This window comes from Xenopus laevis, chromosome 5L (genome assembly GCF_017654675.1).
Source record: "Xenopus laevis strain J_2021 chromosome 5L, Xenopus_laevis_v10.1, whole genome shotgun sequence".
NCBI lineage: Eukaryota > Metazoa > Chordata > Amphibia > Anura > Pipidae > Xenopus > Xenopus laevis.
Genome location: NC_054379.1, coordinates 107,973,071 through 107,996,618, shown reverse-complemented (window position 1 = coordinate 107,996,618; position 23,548 = coordinate 107,973,071). Strand labels below are relative to the sequence as shown.

Here is a 23,548-nt window from a genome sequence, read left to right as displayed (position 1 = left end):
GGGAGATGAGGTAAGGCTAAAGGCTCTCAACTAGGGATTAGCATAGTGGGAACAATAAGAGTAAGATGCTTCAGTCGTGGTACAGACTGCAGGACACAGAGTTATAGGCAGTGGCTGTCCCACCCCCTTGTCTATGCCCCCCTCTCTCTCACACACATCATTCCTCTGATCCCCAGGCTCCTATGCTGCAGCACAGCTCTCAGAGGCAGTGTAGTGGCAGGTACAGCGGGGTCCATGTACTCTGCTGCTTCCCATACTCAGCCCACTCTGACTGGAACACTAGTGCTGTCCACAGACCTTCTGCATAAACTGTGGCCACCCCAGAGTCTACTGCCTGCCACCTGGACCTGGGTGAGTATATGCACTGTTCAATGCACATGTTAAAAAGTATTATGGATGGCACGGACGCGTCCGTTCTGCCACTTGGAAGCAGACAGCATCTCTGCTAAATTGTTTACTAAGTTCTGTCTAAGTTCTGCATGCTGAGGCAAAGAGTATATATATATATATATATATATATATCTCCTTCAGTAGATCACCATGTGTCTGTATTTCTGTATATGTAAAAGGAGAAAAATTAATATGGGTATGTGCTGCTCTGTAGTAATTTTATGCAGTAATTTCTGCAGGATGTGGATATTATTAGAATAAATTTTATTATGCTATTTGTCATAATTTATAAGGTATACACATATATTTGGGCATATGTTCCCAGGGATTTGCCGTCCGTTACGATGGCATAGGGATTATGCCAATACCCAACGCAGGGACACTTAACTTCTGAGACAGAGAATGTGCCGGTGAGTGACTGTCTCAGCTAGAAGCACAGCTCCTGGCTTTTAGCATATTAGAGATTTGTATAACCTGCAGCTCATCCGTGCTCTACTCCCACAGGATTAAACCACCTATTAGCAATCTAGGCATACTTAGCTGCATTTCTCTGACTGACGGAGAGTTGAGGCAATTTTTGAGTCTCTAATAGACATGTGAGTGGGTAAATGAAAAAAAAAATCTTCTAACTTTTTTCCATGGGTAAAGCATAAAATGTGACAATTATAATGAAGCGCAGAGCCCGGCGTATGTCATCTCCCCTTTGTTTGTGAGGATGGGTGTGCTTGCACGTTTAAGGCTCTGAAGTTTGTGCACTGATTGGTTGGCCACCTAGGTCCTGATTACCTGAATTCTTTGTGTTTAAAATATGAGACAGCATGGGTTCAGGATTAAAGGAGAAATATAGCCTACATTTAAATATCTCTCTTTTCTTTACAAATATTCCATAAAAGTCATTGGCATATATTATTCTGCTTTGTGTCTGCATATTTGTGTTTAATCATGAGTAGGATCAGCCATGGTTGCTCTAGCAAGGAAACCCCACCCAAAGACTCATGAAAAGTGGCAGAATGTATGCTTAGCTTTACTAAGAAATAGCTTTTGATCTATGTATCCCTTATATACAGTAGTTGTACCCTTGATTCCCTTAGAAAGTAGCCATTCAAATATGTATTCCCTTGTAATGTCCCTGTAAGTAACCTCACTTATTCGTTTTTACTGATATACAGAAATATAGAAATAGTTACCCAAGCGATGGTTCCGCAAAGCTCAGCACAGTTCTCTTATTAAAGGGATATGGGAGGATCCTTTAGCAGAAGTGTTATGTTTTGGGTGAGTAGAGCTGTAGCAATACTTCTTTAATTTGTGACTTGCCCTTTAACAGTTTCTATAAAACCAAGTAAAAGCAAAACGAATCTGCATTTGCTCCTGTTCATTTCTCAGGTAAAAAGCCTTTTTCATACTACAGAAATAAGGAGACAGAACATTTACAGCGGAACCGCAGGAATGACACATTTTACTGATACTGATTTATACAGGGAGTCATTCTTCAGTCATACCAAGTATTTTTACTTTCCATTAATCAGCCAGATATATCCGCTTCTAGGGCTTTGACTTTCTTTCTTTTTTTTTCTAGAAGTGTATAAATTGCTACCGTTTCTCTCGCAGGAAATAATAGTTTTGCTGTCAGCTGGGTAAATGTGTATTTTATGGTTTCTAGGGAAGAATTAAACAAAATAAGGCAGAGTGCTGAATAATTTTATCATTCATCAGGCTGAAGCGTTAGCCAAAAATTCTTTATTTATGGATTGCACCTTCAAAATCTCTGAGAAAGGGACTTGTGCCTCCAAAAGACTCCCCAAATTAGGTCAGAGAGACAGGACATACACAAGAGCCTCTGTTAGAGGGTAAGTTTATTCATTTATAGAAAAGCAATTTTCATAATATGTGGCCAATGAGTGGTAGGTTCAGATAGTGGATAATCCAAATAAGTACCCGGGAAAAAGTGAAACATGTGGCATCAGCAATGTGAAGCGAAACCTTTTTAAATTGTAGTTAATCCTATTACTGGAGTCAAATGCATGTTCCCTCTAACCATTGTGTGATGTATTCAGAGCGGTGAACACTAGACTCAGACTTCAGGACCCCTGGAATTGGGATAATTCTGGGAGATTAATTTTCACTAGAAATGGAAGACTTGAGGCCATCTGCCCATTTGTTCTGTTACCTTGACTTGGGTCATTACAATAACAGGTACACAACAACATGGCCTACCTTTAATATCACAACTTCCAATTGACAGGCTCCCAGCCACTGGGACTTTTTAGTGTCAGCTGAGTTTTATTAGAGCAATGTGTATCTCTTATAGGAGCCTCTCACAGGAGAGCAGTCTAATTCATTAGGAGACACATGCCCCCAGAGGCACACAAACACTAACAGAAGCCACTCTCCCTTCCTCTGAGACATGAATTTGTCACTTTTATTGACACATTTACTGCCCAGCAGTTCCAGCAGAAGATGAAGTGACCCACTGAAAAACCCCAATATGTTTATGGTATTACTTCCCTTTACCTAATTTATGTTGTACTTGTTTATTCAGTTAAAGGACATCCTTCTCTTGGAGCCAGCCCTCATTACATGTGATAGATGCTGGTTGTTCTGCCACTACTTGTTTCTATTGATCTTCTTGTAATATAGCAACAGGAGGATATTTCCAGATGTGAGGCAAATAAATAACATACCTTTACCCAGCAAGCAAAGGCTGGATACTTGGCTTTATATGGCTATCTGCAACATAAGGGAGCAGGGATTGTGCAGTCTGCGGGTGGGGTCACAGTATGGAAATGAATAACTTAAACATCAATATTCACAAAATAAATATTTCACCTGGGAGTAAATGTCTGGACTCTGGCTCAGAAAGGCTGAATCTGATTTCTGTGTCAGATTATTGTGACCTTGGGCAAAGTCATTTAAAGGGGGATTTCACCTTAAAAGATGTTTGTTACCTAATAATAAACTTTCTTCATTTCTATTTATCGACTGCTAAAGGGCTACACTGCACCTGAGCAAGTTTTATTACTACAAAAGTAAATATGTTATTGGCTGTGGTGCAATTCAGTACCTATCTTAATAAAACAGATTTATCACCTTTAACTCGTCTTCTATGCTCTAACCACTGTCTAGTTGCTAGAGAACTAGACCCTAGAAACCAAACAACAGATTAAAGTTCGATAGTAGAGCACTGTAAAACAACTACTGTATCTTAAACAAAAATAGCATGCCAACAAATGTAATCCTTCTTTTTAGCTTCCCTGTCCTTCAGGCACAAATATGTTAAATGGGTGGTTCACCTTTAAGTTTACTTTTAGTATGTTGTGAAATTGCTAATTCTAAGCAACTCTTCAATTAGTCTTCATTATTTATTTTTTATAGATTTTGAATTATTTGCCTTCATGTTCCAACTATTTCCAGATTTCAAATGGGGGTCACTGACCCCATCTACAAATGTATTGTTATTGCTACTTTTTATTACTCATCTTTCTATTCATGGCTCTCCTATTCAAATCATTACATGGTTGCTAGGGTAATTTGGTAACCCTAGCAACCAGATTGCCGAAATTGCAAACTGGAGAGCTGCTGAATAAAAAGCTAAATAACTCAACAATGAAAAATAATAAAAAATAAGTACCAATTGCAAATTGTCTCAGAATATCACCCTTTACATCATATATAAGGGAACTGAAAGGTGAACAACCCCTTTAAGAGAAATTTTGGCTTAAACTGGAATCAAATGTTTTCGCTAGAAAATCATTAAAAACAAATTTACAATTTTTATTTACTCCACTAAGGCAAAATGATTTTTAAACATCAGAAAATATGAATAAAGCAATTTCTCCAGCAAAATGTCCTTAAATAAGCAAAACAATGAGCCATTGACAGCTATCATTGACTTCTACACAAACCTGGAAGCTTTTAGATGCCAAAGTTTTATATTCGGGTCTAACAATTTCAGCACTTAATACATTTCATACATACAAGCATAATTTGAAATTAAAATTAGTTTGGTACTGCAAATTCATCACAGGGGCATCCTTCACTAAAACCAAAGCAAACATGATTGCCGGATTCACAAATGTACATTTAATATTATTTTATCAACAATTTTTCTCCAAAAATATTTCTCACTCTAATTTCAGTTTTCATCAATAAACACAACAGGTTATATATACACACTTTGAAATTCCAGAACGCCACTTTAGTGAACTTGAAGTACCAGTTTTTTGTGATAGTAACAACATTTTGCTGGTGTTAATGTCAGATTTACAAAGAAAGAGATAAATTGATGAGGTTACTTTTAATTGATGAATAATTATTGATGAAAAATAAAATATAAGGGGGTGGGGGGAATTCAGATGATTGTGAATTTGTCATTTGATGATTTTCTGGTCTAAATGAACATTATACGCCAAGTTAACACCACATTGTGAATTCCCCAATCTGTAAACTAAACACAGTAAGATCATTTGAAATCCCAGGGGCCTAATCATTTTGTGCAGAAATCCCAAACTGCATCACATTGCCTGTATTGGGCCTGTATTGCCTATACCATATATCAGTACAGGTGAGCAGGCTGACAAATGATTTAACCCCTCTTAACTCTTGCAGCGTCTCTTTGGATATGTAACAACTACAGGGGTCCCACTTGCTACAAAAGCTACAACATTCGTTAATTCTAATTGATGGGTAAATAATCCTATGGGGTTTAATTAATGTTTTAATCTTTTTTTTAGATCCAGGTGATTTTATAGTAGATGGTATGAAGATCCAAATTATGGAAAGATCCGTTATCCTGAAAGCCTCAAGTCCTAAGCATTCTGGATAATAGGTCCCATACCGGATTGCTGTTCCACGAGTGTGGAAACCATTTCCATACCGGACTATTGTTTTACTAAGCCAATATATTGGGTGCAAAGAAGGAAAATCCAGGCACTATAATGAAATGAATTCTGTTGAATACTTTGCTAAGTCTGCTTCTACATTACTTGGGTTAAAGTGTGTTTTTATTGACCCTTACAGTGCCATTAATATTCTGGGAGACGTGCAGCTCTGGCTTCTAGGGAAGGGCCGTGAGGTTATTCTGTTTCTGTTTGAGTGCCCGGGAATGTTACATATTTATAGGAGGAACAGGAACAGAATAAAGTGAAATGATGTGAGCATGTTATTACTGAAATAAATCAGGGATATGCACATTTCCAGGCAACGCTGCCAGCCTCTTGGTGACCGAATGGGAAAGGTTTGAAGAACATGCTGGGCTTCTGGGAAAGTATAAACAATGAGAGGGGACTGGCAATAAATGACCACGCGATGCAGTGCAGTATCACTGTGCCTCTGGCGGCATAAGTGTTAATTCTGGAGGAAGTAGTTGCTATTATTATTTTCTTTCTTTCATAACCCTCCTATGGCTAACAATTCATATTCTGTTTTAGAGATTATCAGCCAAGTTATTTATTATCCAACCTGCAGCTCTCTTGCTCTGGTCCAACCATCCACTCTCAGCATCCCTCAACAGGTAATAATGGTGGTGCTCATGGTTTAACAACCATTGCTTGGACTGCCCTGAAATAATTCTGCAGGGCGCAATATAGATTCTTTACATAACTGCCTTGTGGTGTAGCCCGTGATATACTCTAATGACAGCTCTGGTTCTGCCAAACCCTGAAAAATAGAACGATAAAGGAAACATAAAAGGGAAAAATATAGTCCAACCTATTATCCAATGTATGTATCTGAAAGCATCCTCAGCCAGCAGTTGATTAGTTTAGGGTTTTAGGAGTTGACGTTTCATCAATAATTAGTTATCTTGAGACTGTTTAATATTGTCAACATACACCTACAAGGTCCATAGAATGGAGGCATCTCCTCTGGGGCTGCAGCGAGCAGTCTGCTCCCTCCCTGCCCTTTAAGAAGTTGCAGAGATTGGCACAGAAAATATACACATAAGAAATGCTTTATTACAGTAGGCATTTCTCATTACCACACAAAGAGGCAGACATAGTCTTTTCCATGCCTGCTTCATGATGATAATATCCAATGATTTTACAAGCTCTAAATCAATATCTGATACTAAGACTTTCATCTGAACCAAGACATCAGGGTGATATGAGCAATGCACATAAAGCTGGCTGTGTTTCCACAAGTAAGGCAGTTAAATGAGAAATAGCCAGCCTACTGCCTGCCAGCATCCCCTAACATCAGGAAGCTATTGAGGAATACAGAGAATTGCAGTTTAGCAGGAGCCAGTAGGTCACAGGTTGGATAACCCTGGGTTAATCATCTGACCAAATCAATCCACCTCTGTCAGGAGTTTATGTTCTGAGAAAGCAGCTCTCATTAAGCCTCTGCCCAGTAGGGTCTGGATCTGGAAACTATTTAACATTATATTTGCAAGTGTAACTATCCTACTGGGGAAACATTTTATCTCTACAGTATGTCCAGTCAGCATGGTATATGTGTGTACCCATGTCATACCTCTATTAGTTCTTCAGAACCTCTCCATGTGACAATATCAAAAACCTTATAAAGAGGACAGAAGATAAGCTACGCATGAAAATTAGAACGGGGAGTCTTTCACCATGGAAAGACACATGAGCTCTAGATGTTCAAAGCTAGGGCATTGTAACCTCAGGATGATTACAGAGATTTAGAGAGAGATCCTCATCAATCATGCACAGTCATTCACTGCTTCCCAGCATATAGAAACGTACATGTGAACAAAGCATTTAATTCATGTGTGTGTGATGTGAAACTACACCAACGTGTCCAGAAAATGATTTATAGTCCGTCCTGTATATTATTAAAACCGCCAGGCCTCTAGGTGTTGTCAAGTGGTTTCAGTTCCAGTGTATGACACAGCACAGCTTCAAGAAGATTTTGAATAAAAAGCCTTTATTATAACATTTGGCTTCTGATCCGGTACATGCATCGTTTCCGGCCTAATTGGGCAGCAAACTGGAAAATGAGGTTCAATGTTGATAAATGCAGGTTATGCACTTTGGCAAAAATAATATAAATGCAAGTTATACACTAAATGGCAGTGTGTTGGGAGTTTCCTTAAATGAGAAGGATCTTGGGGTCTTTGTAGATAACACGTTGTCTAATTCTGGGCAGTGTCATTCTGTGGCTGCTAAAGCAAATAAGTTCTGTCTTGCATAAAAAAGGGCATTAACTCAAGGGATGAAAACATAATTATGCCTCTTTATAGGTCCCTGGTGAGGCCTCATCTGGAGAGAGTGCAGAGACGTGCAACTAAATTGGTTAGAGGGATTTAGAGAGACTTAAATTATGAGGGGAGACTGTCAAGGTTGGGGTTGTTTTCTCTGGAAAAAAGGCGCTTGCGAGGGGACATGATTACACTTTACAAGTACATTAGAGGACATTATAGACAAATAGCAGGGGACCTTTTTACCCATAAAGTGGATAACTGTAACAGAGGCCACCCCTTTAGACTAGAAGAAAAGAACTTTCATTTGAAGCAACGTAGGGGGTTCTCCACAGTCAGGACAGTGAGGTTGTGGAATGCACTGCCGGGTGATGTTGTGATGGCTGATTCAGTTAATGCCTTTAAGAATGGCTTGGATGATTTTTTGGACAGACATAATATCAAAGGCTATTGTGATACTAAACTCTATAGTTAGTATAGGTATGGGTATATAGAATTTAATTAAAAGTAGAGAGGGGTGTGTGTATGGATGCTGGGTTTTCATTTGGAGGGGTTGAACTTGATGGACTTTGTCTTTTTTCAACCCAATTTAACTATGTAACTATGTAATCTCGGCCCTTTATCAAGCATCAGTGGTTTCAGTTCAACATCTGTAGGGTCACTGGTTGCACATTGCAGTACAGGTATGGGATCTGTTATCCAAAATGCTCGGGACCTGGGGTCTTCCATTTGTGGTCTTTCCATAATTTGGATCTTCATACCTTAAGTCTACTAAAAGATAATTCAAACATGAATTAAAAACCTGATGATTGTTTTGTTCCAATACGGACTAATTCGAGCTTAGTTGGGATCAAGTACAAGGTACTGTTTTATTATTACAGAGAAAAAGGAAATAATTTAAAAAAATTGAATTATTTGGTTAAAATGGGGTTTATGGGAGATGACCTTCCCATAATGCAGAGCTTTCTGGATAACAATTTTTCAGATAAAAGATCCCATACCTGTATGTATGTGATCTCTCTTTTCAATTAAAACCATTTCTGACACTGGATTTTGTTTTTCAGACCATGCAGCAGTGGCATTCCCATTACCTAAATGTACATTGTGTGTATTTTTGGGGGTTCCAGCAGCTTAAAATTACAGGTCCATATGCCTAAGGGGCACTTTAGACAGATAGCTGCATACTCCCCTAGGGAATAACAAGCAGCAACACACATGTTATCGCTCATTAGGCACTACAGGGTGACAATAAAGAGGGTGCTATAGCCCCAGAAATGCATGCCTTTGGAAAAACATTTTTTATTTAAGGGGTCCTGGGAATTTCAGGTTGGTGAGAGGCAGAATAGAATGAGGCATAAGAAATACAGGACAATTTTCTCAAAATATCATAGTCTATATCTTATAAAAAAAAAATGTACTTTGGAAGTTGAATAAAAATGTCATGTTACTGTGCAGTCTTGGACTAAAAAAAACTCAATATTTATGTGATTTGGTTTTATCGTTGAGTGGAAGTGCAGTGCCCCTTTGTTTGAGAGGTTCTTTATTGAAAAAGACTGTGGCATGCAAATATTCTCCCAATGTTTACCATGATGATTCTGGCATTTTATGGCACAGTTTCACTGTAGTTTACATATCAACATTCATGTTACTGGAAACAAATGAGATAAGTAGCCCTTAGTGCAAGCTAATTGACACACTTTGCTGCAGTCTTTGCTGCAGTCTTTGCATGAAAACTTCCATTCATTAAAGGTACTTGTATCCAAAGCCACTCCTTGCACCTCTGTATAGTAACACATTTTACACAAGTGTGTCAGTTGATGCAAGGGAGCCCTGGATCTACCATCATCTAGATCAGTGATCCCCAACCAGTAGGTCGTGAGCAATATGTTGCTCTCCAGTACTTTGGATGTTGCTCTCAGTTTCTCAGTTATACTTAAAAACTAAGTATACTGCCAAGTAGAGCCTCCTGTAGGCTGCCAGTCCACATAGGGGCTACCAAATAGCCAATCACAGCCCTTATTTGGCACCCCAAAGACTTTTCATGCTTGTGTTGATCTCCAACTCTTTTTACATTTGAATGTGTCTCACGGGTAAAAAAGGTTGGGGACCCCTGATCTAGATCTAGGAGGTGGTAGCTTCATTGTTCTCTTACTTGCCTGCATTAATTGATACAGTAAACGTGTGCTAAAGAATCGCCCATACACTTCATTGAGTGGCACTGAGTGAAAGAATTCATGCCATTCAGTGAAACATCCAATTCATTCAAAGCACATGCACAAATACACACATAATGCTTCACCCACAATTGTGTGAAGCACATCTTCCCCTGCAGACGCAATGACACTGGATGGCATCTGAAATGACACTTTACACACTGTAATTGCCGTAAGTAAATGACACATTTTCACTAAAATCTTGCAGACAAGGGAATAAGGATAGTTCATCCCCTGTTGAGTGGGAGGCTAAAGTGTTACACTCTCTTTACAAGGTAGTTACAGGTCAGTCACCTTTTCTTGGACTGCGTTACTCATGGAATATGACCTGCTGTCTGTACTGTTATATCTTATGAATCATATGGATTGAGATGTTTGGTCTGTTCTTGGTACAATGTATTCTGGGTATTACAGTACAATAACATCTGGTTGTCCAGGGCTGTTGTTGGTATTCTGGGTGTTTTAGTACAACAGGTTGCCAATCCCTTACTTGTACTTGGAAAAATCCTTTTCAGGTGTCTGGTGAATATCACTGTAATATGATTAAAGGTTTGCTATTGTAAAGACTGTATAAGCAGCTGTCTCTTGTACTTTACTTTTTATGTGAGCTTGTATCAAGTGCCACACATTGTAGTGATAAAGCAGATAATTAGAATGCAACAGCCTGCCTTTCTTATCTTCTTTTCCCAGATTCCCCTTATCATTGCTGATATTATGTGTATAATGCATGTGGTATTCATTTATAAGACCTCTTAAAGAATGACAGTTCCCAGCAACAAAAAAAAAAGACATTTACAGGAAAAGCAAATTATAGGCTTTCTCTCACGGTTGCTGTGCTGAGCTCGGATTTACTGCTTGTAGCCATGGGCATTTGACGTGTTTGATGAGCCTACAGCTGGCCATAGACGTGTAGATTTACCTTCATATCTGACAAATGATCGTTCCGTGATATCTCCCGACCTGCCAATAACCATTCAGATCAAATAAAGTAGTAAAATAACAGATCAGATGATGTTCTGCCCCTGACAGCAATCGTACGAAAGTTATGTCCGACAAACACTGGTGACAGTCTCCCACTGATCAGATCGGCAATAGATATTGTCTAACCTTTCCGATCAACTGAACGACCGATCGCCATCTCACAAAAAATGTCGGGACACTCTACATAAAACCCGAAAATCGTACGAAACAGAGATCCGTACAATTATAGCTTTACGTATATGGCCAGCTTAAAGGAACAGTTCAGTGTACAAGTAAAAACTTGGTAAATAGATAGTCTGTGTAAAATAAAAAATGTTTCTAATATAGTTAGTTAGCCAAAAATGTAATGTATAAAGACTGGAGTGACTGGATGTCTAACATAATAGCCGAACACTACTTTGCGCTTTTCAGCTCTATAACTCTGATTTAATCAGCGACTTGAAGGGGGGGCCACATGGTACATATCTGTTCAGTGAGTTTGCAATTGATCCTCCGCATTCAGCTCAGATTCAAAAGTAACGGTTATGACCCATGTGGCCTCCCCTCAAGTCACTGATTGGTTACTGCCTGGTAACCAGGGTAACCAGTCAGTGTAAACCAAGAGAGCTGAAAAGCAGGAAGTAGTGTTCTGGCTATTATGTTACACATCCAGTCACTCCAGCCTTTATACATTACATTTTTGCCTTTCTAACTATATAAGAAACATTTTTTATTTTGCACATCCTATCTATTTACACAGTCTTTATTTTTACACTGAACAATTCTTTAAGACTTATTTGATCCCATATTTCTACCTAGTTGTACCCACTGAGTGTGCAGTACTTATTTAAGTTTAGTCTCCTTTTATATTGTTGCTTCAAGTGTAACTTGTTCTCTTTTAATGCATTTGGAGAGCAACAAAAATATAATGAGGAATGAATGACTTGACCCCCACTTTGCTACATAAGTGTTAGGGATGCACCGAATCCACTATTTGGGATTTGGCCAAATCCCAAATCTTTCATGAATGATTTGGCTGAATGTGAACCGAATCTGAAGCCTAATTTGCATATGCAAATTAGGGCAAGAAGGAGTACAAAGAACCATGCACATAGTGCATGGAAAAAGCTCACAACTTCATCGTTCTTGTGTGATTTTAAGGATTCAGATTCACTTTGGTCAGACAAATGGATTCAGCTGAATTCTGTTGAAAAGGCCGAACCCCTAATTGAATCCTAGATTCAGTGCATCCCTAATTATAAATTAGTATAGCTTGTGGCTGCATTGGTAAATAGTGGGCTGTTAGCACAAGGAACTATAAAAAATGCCCTAAATGTCATTTATGTAAGTTGATATACAAACACATATAAATGCTTTAATGTCTATTAATGTGCTAAATGAATTTCAACAAATCTTTTAAATGCCCATGCTTACATAGCCTAGTGTTGCACTGGTGGCCCCATGTGGTGTGTGTTGCTTTCCCGCCCAACAGTTGACATTTACTTTCTACAATGGGGCAGAGGTAGAGCACGTGGTTAAAGGAGAAAGAAACCCTAAAAATTAATATGGCTAAAAATGCCATATTTTATATACTGCACTCATTGTACCAGCCTAAAGTTTCAGCTTCTCTAAAGCAGCAATGATCCAGGACTTCAAACTTGTCACAGGGGGTCACCACCTTGGAAAGTGTCTGCGACACTCACATGCTCAGTGGGCTCTGAGCAGCTGTTGAGAAGCTAAGTTTAGGGGATTTTGAGAATTATCAAGCAGAAAATGAGGTTTGCTTGTAATATAAGCTGATGCTAAAAGGCTAATTATTACAATTTCAAGCTAGATGCACTGGTTTCTGTGCTGCCATGTAGTAAATATTTGTATTAATTACTAAGCAGCCTTATATTGGGACATGTGTACTAGGGATGCACCAAATCCACTATTTTGGATTTGGCCGAACCCCCGAATCCTCCACGAAAGATTCGACCGAATACTGAACCAAATCCTAATTTGCATATGCAAATTAGGGATAGGAAGGGGAAAACTTTTTTTACTTTCTTGTTTTGTGACAAAAAGTCACGAAATCTCCCTTCCCCACCCTAATTTTCATATGCAAATTGGGATTCGGATTCGATTCGGCCAGGCAGAAAGATTCAGCCAAATCCGAATCGTGCTGGCAAAAGGCGGAATCCTAGCCAAATTTCAAACCGAATCCTGGATACGGTGCATCACTAATGTGTACTGTATATTGTGAGTCAGTCCCTAGGTTTAGTAAGTGACAGCAGCACAGAGCAGGTGCAGAAAACAGAAAAGAAGATGGGGAGCTACTGGGGCATTTTCAGAGGCAGAGATCTTTACTGCTAAAGGGTTGTGGCTGTCTTGGGCTGGTACAGAAGCCCAAAACATAATGTACAACTTTTCTAGCTACTACTTTAGTCAGGCTTTAGTTCTCCTTTAAAGGAGCAAATGTACTGGACCTGTGAGTAATACACAGAAATGCATCTTGCAGTTTCCACAAGTATTTTACAGTTTTTTGTCTTATTTATTTTGTCTTGTTTTGTTTTATGTAGGAAAAAAATTCATGTTCATGCTCCAGAGGTTTGCATCTTCTACAAGGACAACCGTTCAATCTAACCTGATGTCTCAACTCAACCATCAGTCTGGCCAGTGGAAAGGTAGTTTGGTTTGATCACTTTGTTCATAGTTTTCTGATACGGAAGAAAGTATACAATTTCAAGGGCATGGAGAAAACATACTCCCTAACTGCTCATTATGATGAGTTCCAGGAGGTCAAGTATGTGAGCAAGTACAATAGCTGCAGCACCCTTTCCAACGGTTTCAACCTCCAAGTCAGCTCCAAAAAGCAGACAAAGAAAGGAGTCCCACGATGGAGTAGAAGGGAGACATGTTTGTTGTCAGGATTAGTTTTTGCCGTGGGTCTTTGTGTCATCCTGGGGTGCATGCTAGTGCTGAAGTACCTATCTATGGAGCAGGATGGCCAGTGTCTTGAAGGATGCCAGGAGAGGAAAGCCTTCACAAGAGCTTCAAAATTTATTACTAACAACATAGACCCCACAATATCACCTTGTACCGATTTTTACTCTTTTGCCTGTGGAGGCTGGCTTAGGAGACATGGGATTCCAGAAGACAAGCTTATCTATGGAACCATTGCAGCTATTGGAGAGCAAAATGAAGAGAAGTTAGAACACTTGCTTCTGCAGCCAGTGAAAAGGAAACACAAAGGCTCAGCTGAGAAGAAAGTAAAAGAATTTTTCAAATCCTGTCTTAATATGAGGGATATTGACCGACTAGGAGCCAGGCCAATGCTACAGGTGATTGAGGACTGTGGGGGCTGGGATCTGCCAGAGGACCCAAAAACCCAGTGGGATTTTAATGAACTTTTGTACAAGACCCAGGGGGTGTATAGTACTGCAGTCTTCTTCTCAATGACTGTCAGCCTGGATGACAAAAATTCCTCCAGATACATCATTAGGGTAAGTGATTCCTGGTGGGTGTATTCATGTTCAGAAACTTGCAGTGGGATGTTGTTAGGGGTTTAGGTCAAAATACTATAATGGTTGTGGAAACATATTACCCCTAAGCAGCAAAATACAACATTTATTCTCTGGGAGAATAGGAGAAAACTGCTTTTATTGGCAGAGTTCTGATGTTACTGTATAATATGGCTCACACACATCCTCTAGATATACCATTGTAATTTAAAACTCTGGCCTGATGAGAGAGCCAAAAGTCCAGTATGTCTTTCCATTACTATCGGATTATTTTATTATTAAGGGCTCTTAATATAAATTCTCCATCTGAATGATGGAAAATACTCAGCTACGCTACCTCTGGAGAGCTACTAGACGAGGTCATAGGGCCAGAGAAATGGATTTATGCACAAAAAGAGCACAATCCTTCAAGAAGACATATGTGAAGCCGTGTAGGGCACTGCTGAAACAGATGCTTTTTTTAGGCACAGACAGATTAAATCAGTCACTGGCCTGTGTATAATAATGGCGTGACCACAAAATAGGGGGGTTACTGCTTATAAGAGATGATATTTAGGCATGAAAACAGCCCAATTTTAAATGATCTTATATTTTACTCAGACTATGTAGGAAAAATGACCTGGCATTAAAATAGCAGTTCTGCGATATTAAACATTGAAGCTTTTTACCTAATTCCCAGTGTTTTCCATTATTCCAGTATTAGGCTTTTTTTCTAATTTTCGGAATTGCTGCTGCAAAAGATTAAGATGGGGCTAGCACAGTGGCTAATTGTATGTGTGCAAAATAAAGAGATCCTGGGTGGCATTCAGTTAATTAACATAGCTGTGCGTCCACAGGATCATATTTTTGTTGTGGACTGTGTAATTGCGGGGAAATTGCCATGCTGCTTATGCATGAGTTCTCTGAGTGTGCTCTAATGCTAAATGCCCAGTTATTTGGATGCTAATTAACCACCGATTAGGATTACAGTTTCATTTTGTGCAGATTGTTCTGTTACAGGCGTAACCATTTCACATGTAATTTGCACAGTGGCTAAACACGTGTCCGTTCATGTAACAATTTGACTGTGATTAGATTTCCATGAAATTTCCATGCACTCGCCACTCTCCCCTCCTACTGTGTAAATCCCCCTCTCACCCTTCTCCTAAAGTCCAAAGATTACAAAACTGTCTTTTCACTACCTATGGATGTGCACTAAGTAGTCTGATTTCCAAAACCCACCAGCACTCCCTGGCCTCTCAGGTACAAGCTGGTCCGGTGCACAGTTAGAAGGGATCGGCAGCCCTTAATGAGACACGTTAGCAAGAAGGAAACCGGCACTCAGAACTCAATGCAAGCGGGCAAAGCCCTGCGTGTTTATTGCAACGTTACGTTTCGGGGGCATGCCCCTTCGTTAGCAAATGGGGCATGCCCCCGAAACGTAACATTGCAATAAACACGCAGGGCTTTGCCCGCTTGCATTGAGTTCTGAGTGCCGGTTTCCTTCTCACTAAGTAGTCTGGCAAGCGTTTCACCATAGTCAGAGAGACAGAGCATCACAGTATCAGCCTTCAACAGGGCAGTGGTGCACTCTAAAGTAGATAATGGCTCAATGCAAGAAGAATAAGGGTTTTATCAAAGGCTAAATTGCCCCTTAAAGTTAACCCAACAAGTACTTATCAAGTGATCAATAAGGTCAGCCATGCACGAGATAAATGGAGATAAAACGATACTGGCAATCTATGAATCGATCAATCTACATGCTTTGCAGAATAAAAATCAAACTTTGTAAGGGTCCTCAAAGAACACTGCGAAGTGTGCAAAGTCCAATATATGGGTGCATACGTAGAGTTCTTGACCCCACATAGCATTGCATGCAATGTGTTAAAACAACCATCATTTCACTTGCACAAGTTTCGCTAACACTGTGGGAGTTGCATCACTTCCAGCTGGCGATGTAAAGGAGTATTAGCATGTCATTCTTCTGTCTATTGATGCCTATTGCCTATTCCATTCTGGGAATCCTGGTATTACAACTACATTCAGGGTCGTGGTATCTCCAGGGTTCCTCAATAGGTGCAGTTGTGCACAATTCAGCAAAAGAGACAGGACAGATGCAATGGCATTTATTTACATGAAGCTTGCTTAAATGCAAGCATTTGTGTCTATTTCAGTGTAACTGTACTTCTGCAGCATTCATAAATGACCCTACATATAACCAACCCAACACCAACAGATGTTTTCTTGGAACCCTCAGTGGATGGAGGATGTAGTCTAGAGGGGGAAAGAGACTAGATTGAGAACTGTGGCAGGAACCCCTGGTTTTGGCAAGGGGATTGCATGAACAAGAACTAGAGGAGAGTTGGATGATACGTTCAGAGTGTTTCAAGACCACACCCTAGTAAGGGATAGAGAATATTGGAGTTAGACTGAACATTGTTGGTGCAGTGACTGTAACAGCTTTTGTTGGAACTAAAAATCATCAAAAATTAAACCTGCCCATTTGTTTGGGCAGGTTTCAAAATCCCATTGGCCAAGTATGTGAAACTGATTACCAAATCTGTACTGCAACTGGTAACTGATGGTCTAGTTTGCTTTTTGCTAATTGCATTCCTGGAATAATTAGTTTTGTGCCATAGAACGAGCTTTATGCAAAGAAAGAGGTTACTATTGTCCCTGTACAAGGGAAAATATATTATGGGCTAATTTGACCAAAAGTGTTTCCATCTACTAAACTGAGGCAGCTTTCTTTCATTCTATTGCATCTGGCCCTATATTTATTACTGCTCCAGACCTTAGTTAGCTTTGGGCAGTCTTTTGTTACAACTATTATTATTGGAGGAGGACTCCTATAACAAGTGGCATGGTTTTTTGCTCACAACATGAGTGTGTGTGTGTGTGTGTGTGTGTGTGTGTGTGTGTATATATATATATATATATATATATATATATATATATATATATATATATATTTATTGGTTTATTCTATGAGGCAGTTTTGATCACTTTTGGATAAAAAAATTAGATAAACAATAACTTTGGTACCTGAGTACTAGCAGTTTTGCATATGAACGTGAGCACTCAGTACTTGGAGGCATGTAAGCAAGCATTCTCTTATATTCTGTGACAGTCTGACCACCAAAGTCACAGTTTCACTTTTGCATGTAGATTTGATGAATTGGTTGCTCTGATGAGAAACTGCTCCCACTGCAGAATGAGCCATGTCCATATGATTTTCTGAGCAATCGTGTAAAAATAAAGCTATTGTCATCTTTAAGTAGGATATGTTATCCCTTTTAAAAGATCTTTTATTCTCCCAGACTGAGAACACCCCCCCCCCGAGGACCCAGTATACATTACTGCAGAACGATTTGCCATAAAAGAATAAATGACACTTTTAAAAACACATGTCGGAGGATGCCGGCCAATAACTTCTTAGCTATAACATATGTGCCTGTGGGGCAGAGAGCAGTTTGAGTGCATGGCTGTCTGGATAGACTGAATATTTAGCACTAATTGCCTCTTCAAGTAAAAAGATGCCATTGGCTGTAATGTCCCTTCATTTCCATAGTAAATGATGGGTCTATCAGGGACCTGCAAATGGCTCTTCGAGTGCAAGAATGAATCCATTTTGCTGTTTTTCAATGCTGACGATTTGTACCTGGCAACCTGTAGGGGCATAATGCTGCCATTTAGTAGCTTAAAAGGGACCTAAACAGTGGCAACTGTCTATTGCCATTTATTATTTTTCAAGACCAGCCACCAGCCAGATGGCAAAGGCCCTGTGGTACCGGGTTCACCTATGTCCTACACATTTCACTGCAAGCACAGCCTACTGAGGGAAGCCAGTGTTTTACTTACCCTTTAAATAACCTGCTGCTTTTTTTTAAACAGCTTACAGTCTGTTCCTTGAAAATACTGCAGCAATTATTTCCATGTTTGCTGAATCCTGTGAAAAGGAATTTGTAATGCAGAAATATCATGGGAAACATATAGGGGAGAATGTAATATTGGTCACTAACTCAAAAAACGTTCTCAATTTGTTTGCAATACCAACTAGAGGAAAGGACTACAGGAAAAGAACGTAGGTGGTTCTTCACAGTGAAGCAGTGAGGTTGTGGAATGCACTGCTGGGTGATGTTCTGATGGCTGATTAGAGGGGCTTGGATGATTTCTTGGACAGACATAATATCAAAGGCTATTGTGATACTAAACTCTATAGTTAGTATAGATATGGGTATATAGAATTTATGTGAGAGTAGGGAGGGGTGTGTGTATGGATGCTGGGTTTTCATTTGGAGGGTTGAACTTGATGGACTTTTTTTCAACTTGATTTAACTATGTAACTTTAAGTGTTCGCAAAGTTAAAAATCTTGCCTTTGCAAACACTTTGCCCCTCATGCAACAGTAGGATAGCGATTGAGAATTTTATAGTTTGCCATAGTGCACAGCGTATGTAATAAGATTTTGCAAACGCAAACCGTTTTTTGCGACAAACTATTTTACGAAACTCCAGAGCACGTTTTAAAGTTTCGCAATGTGCAATTAAGACCTGCAATGCAATAAAAGTCTAACGATGAATATTACTGTATATTGCGACATGCAAATTTTTATTCGCAAAGTTTTGCGCTTTCCAAATTTTATTACATTTCCCCCCATAGGGTGGAGAAAAGTGAAATAATATCCAACTTTTGCTTCTCCATTCCCTATGCATCATTACCTTTTTGATTTTATAAAGAAACTGAAATGACAAACTTTAGACAGAACAGAGCAATAATAACACTGGCCTTTCCGGCATAGGCGGTTGTAACTAGTCCCCTAGACGTCGGCTCTGCCATTGGTTGCAGATAATTAGGAGTAAATGAGCTGAACACTAAATGAACTGAATATGGAGCCTCACAGCTGTTCAGAGATGCAGAAGGGGAACATAAAGATGCAAAGGACATGTGGCTGCCCACAATCCCTGAGTGTCATGCTTTAGAACAAGATGAGACCTGAGTGTTAAATTACATTTTTAAATGCCAACAAGAGATGGGAGCCACGGTTATTTTAAACTTCTGAAATTGGCGTCTGGAACAGAAGGGTAAAATATTAGGCAAATGTTGCAAAGAAGCTACAGGACTTGCCACATCTGGTGTTAACCAAGCATAAGGGAAAGAAATATATATATATATATATATATATATATATATATATATATATATATATATATATATATATATATATATATATACACACATACACATATGATATTGCTGCTTATCCATGGAATACTTAATGCAATAAGGAAAAAGTAGGGGTTTTTGGCTTTCAGACCCCCAGGGGGGGTTACTACAGTGTTAAGTGTATGGTGCGCCATATGGACAAGTAATGGTCTGCCCATTTATTAAACAAACATTAAAGTGCCACTAGTTTGGACTTCTGCCCTAAAATAATGTATAGCAGCATCTAGGACTGCCAGGGGAACAAGGTTATCTGCTTGGCTGGAGCGGGATGCTAATTTGGCACCCTGAAAGCTATGCTTTCCAAATGAAGTGATAGCAAACAAGTGATTAACTAAAATAATAATACTGCAGATCTCGGAAAGTGGCCATTAAACACAAATCTAATTAATGAAACACAGAGGCATCCCACTATTGCTGCTTCTGTAGAGTAATACAGAACACGATGTTCCTAAGGAAGATTTCCTGTGTATTGATGTCTTATTCTGTGAAATAAATGTTGGAATGTTATGACCAGAAATCAATTCCCAGTGTGTCCCTCTCACTGTGTAAGGAAAATTTCCCGTAAAAGGGCCTACTTAAAATTCAGTTAAATTGTAATGTTAATATCTGTTTAGCATATCTTGTATATGGGTGGTTCTATTTGATCCCTTTTAGGGTCAGAGTTTACCATCCATTCTGTAGTGGTAGGCAGTACCACATTTACACTGATATGTGCTTTGAATCCTGATGCATTTATGTAGGTTAAAATCACATTCAAATTCCTGATGAAGCTCAGTCACTTTCTATTTATAAAATGAAATACACTTTCCAGTGTAAAATTTTATCCAACTGGGGACTGATTTGCATTTGACTTCTGTGTGTTTCTGTAGAGATGAAATTCTATCAACTCCTGGGTCAGATAGTGGGTAACTGGGCACGGACCCTTGAAAAATCACACAGGGATACACAGGCAAGAGCTGTCGGCCCAACTGATTGCGAAACACCAGTATGTAATGTGTATTAGAATAATAAAGCGCAGAAGAAAGCGATTACAAACACAATTTACATGTTATAAACATATGTTTTGGTAATGTTGACTATACAATATACTGTATTATAGCATATCTAAACTGAATAGCAATTTATACATGATCAGCTCTGCACTTAACTTGGCCATCATAATGGCTGATTCAGTCTGCTATTCATGCACCTTGAAAAATGCAAGACCTTTATTAGCTTCAAGAATAAAATTGTGAGTGGTGGGTTGGATGGAAGAGGAGATGGGCACATAATTATGTAGGGACCCATTGGGATAATGTGTTCCTATGGCTTTAAATTCCTATACTACCTCCTATCTCCCTAGTTGCTGGGCAGATGCCCATGTAGCTAGTTGTAATTTTCATTTCCCAGTTATTGGCCAAGAGGTGTTACGACCACACCCTGTCACACTTATACACTGGTATAGTGAGTGAGAAGGGGTGGATCTTCCTCTTTGGCTCCTGGTGTCTGACCCATCCGGATGTTTCCAGGGAGCCTGGATACAACATGGCCCAGTAAAGCCAGTTTGCCCTTAAGGGACCTGAACCTCTAGTGTGGAAGTCGGGGAGCAGGGACCCCATGAACAAAGCTAGTGAGTGTTAGTAATATAATTGTTATAGTACTCTCTAGGAGAGACAGTGAGGGAAAATATAAAGAGCAGCTTTGTGCTCCATCAAGGAGGTGTAGCAGGGAGTAGCTTCCCAGGCTGTAAAATTGCCTACAGTGAAGGGACACAGTGGATAGGGTGTCAGGCTTTAGGTTCTCCTCCCTGATCACTCCACTGGGTGAGATCCAGACCACATGTGAGGTATTTCTGCCTAGAGGGAAGTTGTACTGCCTTGACTACAGCCTCAGGGAATGCACCTGCATCTACCTCTGCAATACTGTCTGAGCTGTGTGCCTATACATTCTGCAAATGCCTCGGTATTGATGCAAGTACCTTGTGAATCATTCGTCTCTGACTAATAAAAGTTTGTTCTGTTTGATTGCAAGAACCTCCTGACACCCATTTCTTTATAGGTTAAAGCAAAGTAGCCTGTGGGAGTTGTAGTTGCACTACACCACACCTTCAATACTTCCCTTTTGCGAAGTCCCTGCCTTAAGTAATAGAGTCCAGTGTAACCCATGCTCTAGTATACTAGCTGGATGTTAACCCTGTTGGCCTGGATAGTCCAAAAATGTGCTACAAATGTGTTGAGAATTCTATGCCCTGTGTAACTGCCATCATATAGAGAGGAGGGAGTATTTAATACTGTAGCAATAGTGATTTGTATTAATCTGAGAACCTTATTCATTAAGGACAAAAAAAATGTTTTGTTAAAGCTACTCTTACAGCATGTTATCAGCCAACTAATGTACTTGTTGCCTAACCAGAAAAATAAACTTCTACTGGTCACTGGTAAGACCCTCATTAATGAAGACCAATTACATTGACTGGTTAAAAAGGCCAAGAGTTATAAAGGAGAATAGAAATGGGGGTGCAAACAACAACTCACAATAAGCAACATATAGGTAAGTAAGTTTATATAACTGAAACATTCAATTACAAATAAAGCCCTTTTGGATGAAGTTCTCCTTTTTATAAAGATTACCATTTTGTAATCACGGACACCTGTTAATTCTTTCCTGATTTTAAAGTGCCACCTTGGCAAGAGAGTCTGTTAAGGGAGTCAAACACTGGCCAGGTCTTGTTTTGTCCAGCCATTCGGCCCACCAATCAAATTGGATACTGGAAAAAATAAGAAAAGAAGGAATCCCTAGGCATTATTAACTATGTGCAAGGCAACTCACAAAGTGCAAAAAACACAATCCACCATACTTTTGCACTTGAAAATTCACAAAAGGCATTGAAGCTAGTGGATGTTTTTTTCACAGTGCATTACATTCCTGTTTTTTTGCTGCAGTTTTTTTCTAGAAAAATAATCTAAAGTCAAGGGGTGTTTATTCACGCTGGTTTTTCTTTAGCAAAATGCATTGAATTCAATGACTTTGCTGGGGTTTTTGCTGTATTTTTCTTGCACGTTTTTTTTCACCGTGCTGCGGTTTTGTGGAAAAAGTGCTGTGCATACATGTAGAGTGACCAAATCTACATGTATGCCTGACAAAAATATTTGGCTCATCCCTACTGCCCAGTACAGAGACCTGTGTCCACCACTTAAATACATCACTGGGAATGGTCTAGTAAGCAAGACAGACACAAGGTATGACAGTTTTCTAAATTACCTTTAAAAAAGTTATTAGCGTCAAAGTATTTATTTTTGTTAAACCTTTGGGGATTGATTTTTCCATATTTCATTGGGGAACCACATCCCTTGCGATGGTGTTTTAAGTGACAATATGCTGAGTCTTCTGGGCAGAAGAACTGAGCTTGGCTAAGATTCAGGTCTGTGTAAGAGGCCTCGGCCTGGTATAAATATATAACTAGCCTGTTGCCTTTTTAATCTGGATGAAACTGTTACAAATCACATGACAATCTGAATTATGCTTCTTCATATAAGTTAACGTTCATGACTTAACATCACCTAAGGTTTTCCCTTCCCATTACATTTTCCAAATAAGTGTCACACTATTGTACCTAACTCAATGGAGCAGTAAGGAAATGTGATAAAAGATACAAAGTTTGCCCAGGTTCAGTACCAATCAGATGTTTGCTTTCAAACAAGTTACCAGTTAATGCTACCTACTGATTGGCTGCTATGGGTTCCTACACCTGTATATAGACAGGTAAATATATCTGTTACTGTGGAATAAAATAGATATTATAGGCTTATGACCATGTGTCTTCACTGACATTTGCTTGTGTCTCTGCCCCAACAGTGGCCTTCTGGTCCTATTATGAGCAACATACTTATAATAATTAATTACCCTTTTGAGAATAGGAGCAGAATGAGAAAATATTTGAATCATTTAACCCACAAGGAATATCTCATTATCTTAATGTGTTTTCTGAGAATTGGCTTGGAAATTGTATTGTTACTGAGTCTTCTGTGGAAAAGGTCAATACGAGATATCATTAACTAAAGGGATATCCTGCATAGGTTCTACAGCTCAGAATGGTTCCCTTTGCTTCTATGTCCAGCTAATTATTTTCTTCATAATCTT

The 23,548-nt window shown here is 39.3% G+C and overlaps 1 protein-coding gene across 2 annotated transcripts in view; it reads left to right on the top strand.

Annotated features, from left to right (window-relative positions):
- Window positions 1-221: 221 nt before the first annotated feature.
- The window catches only part of ecel1.L (endothelin converting enzyme-like 1 L homeolog), a 61,737-nt gene continuing 38,410 nt past the window's right edge, over window positions 222-23,548 (top strand). Inside the window, exons 1-2 of one of the 2 annotated variants that reach the window (XM_018241335.2) lie at window positions 222-351; window positions 13,284-14,207. In XM_018241335.2, the coding sequence (XP_018096824.1) occupies window positions 13,455-14,207 (753 nt within the window). In that variant the 5' untranslated portion in view covers window positions 222-351; window positions 13,284-13,454. 2 annotated transcript variants of the gene reach the window in all.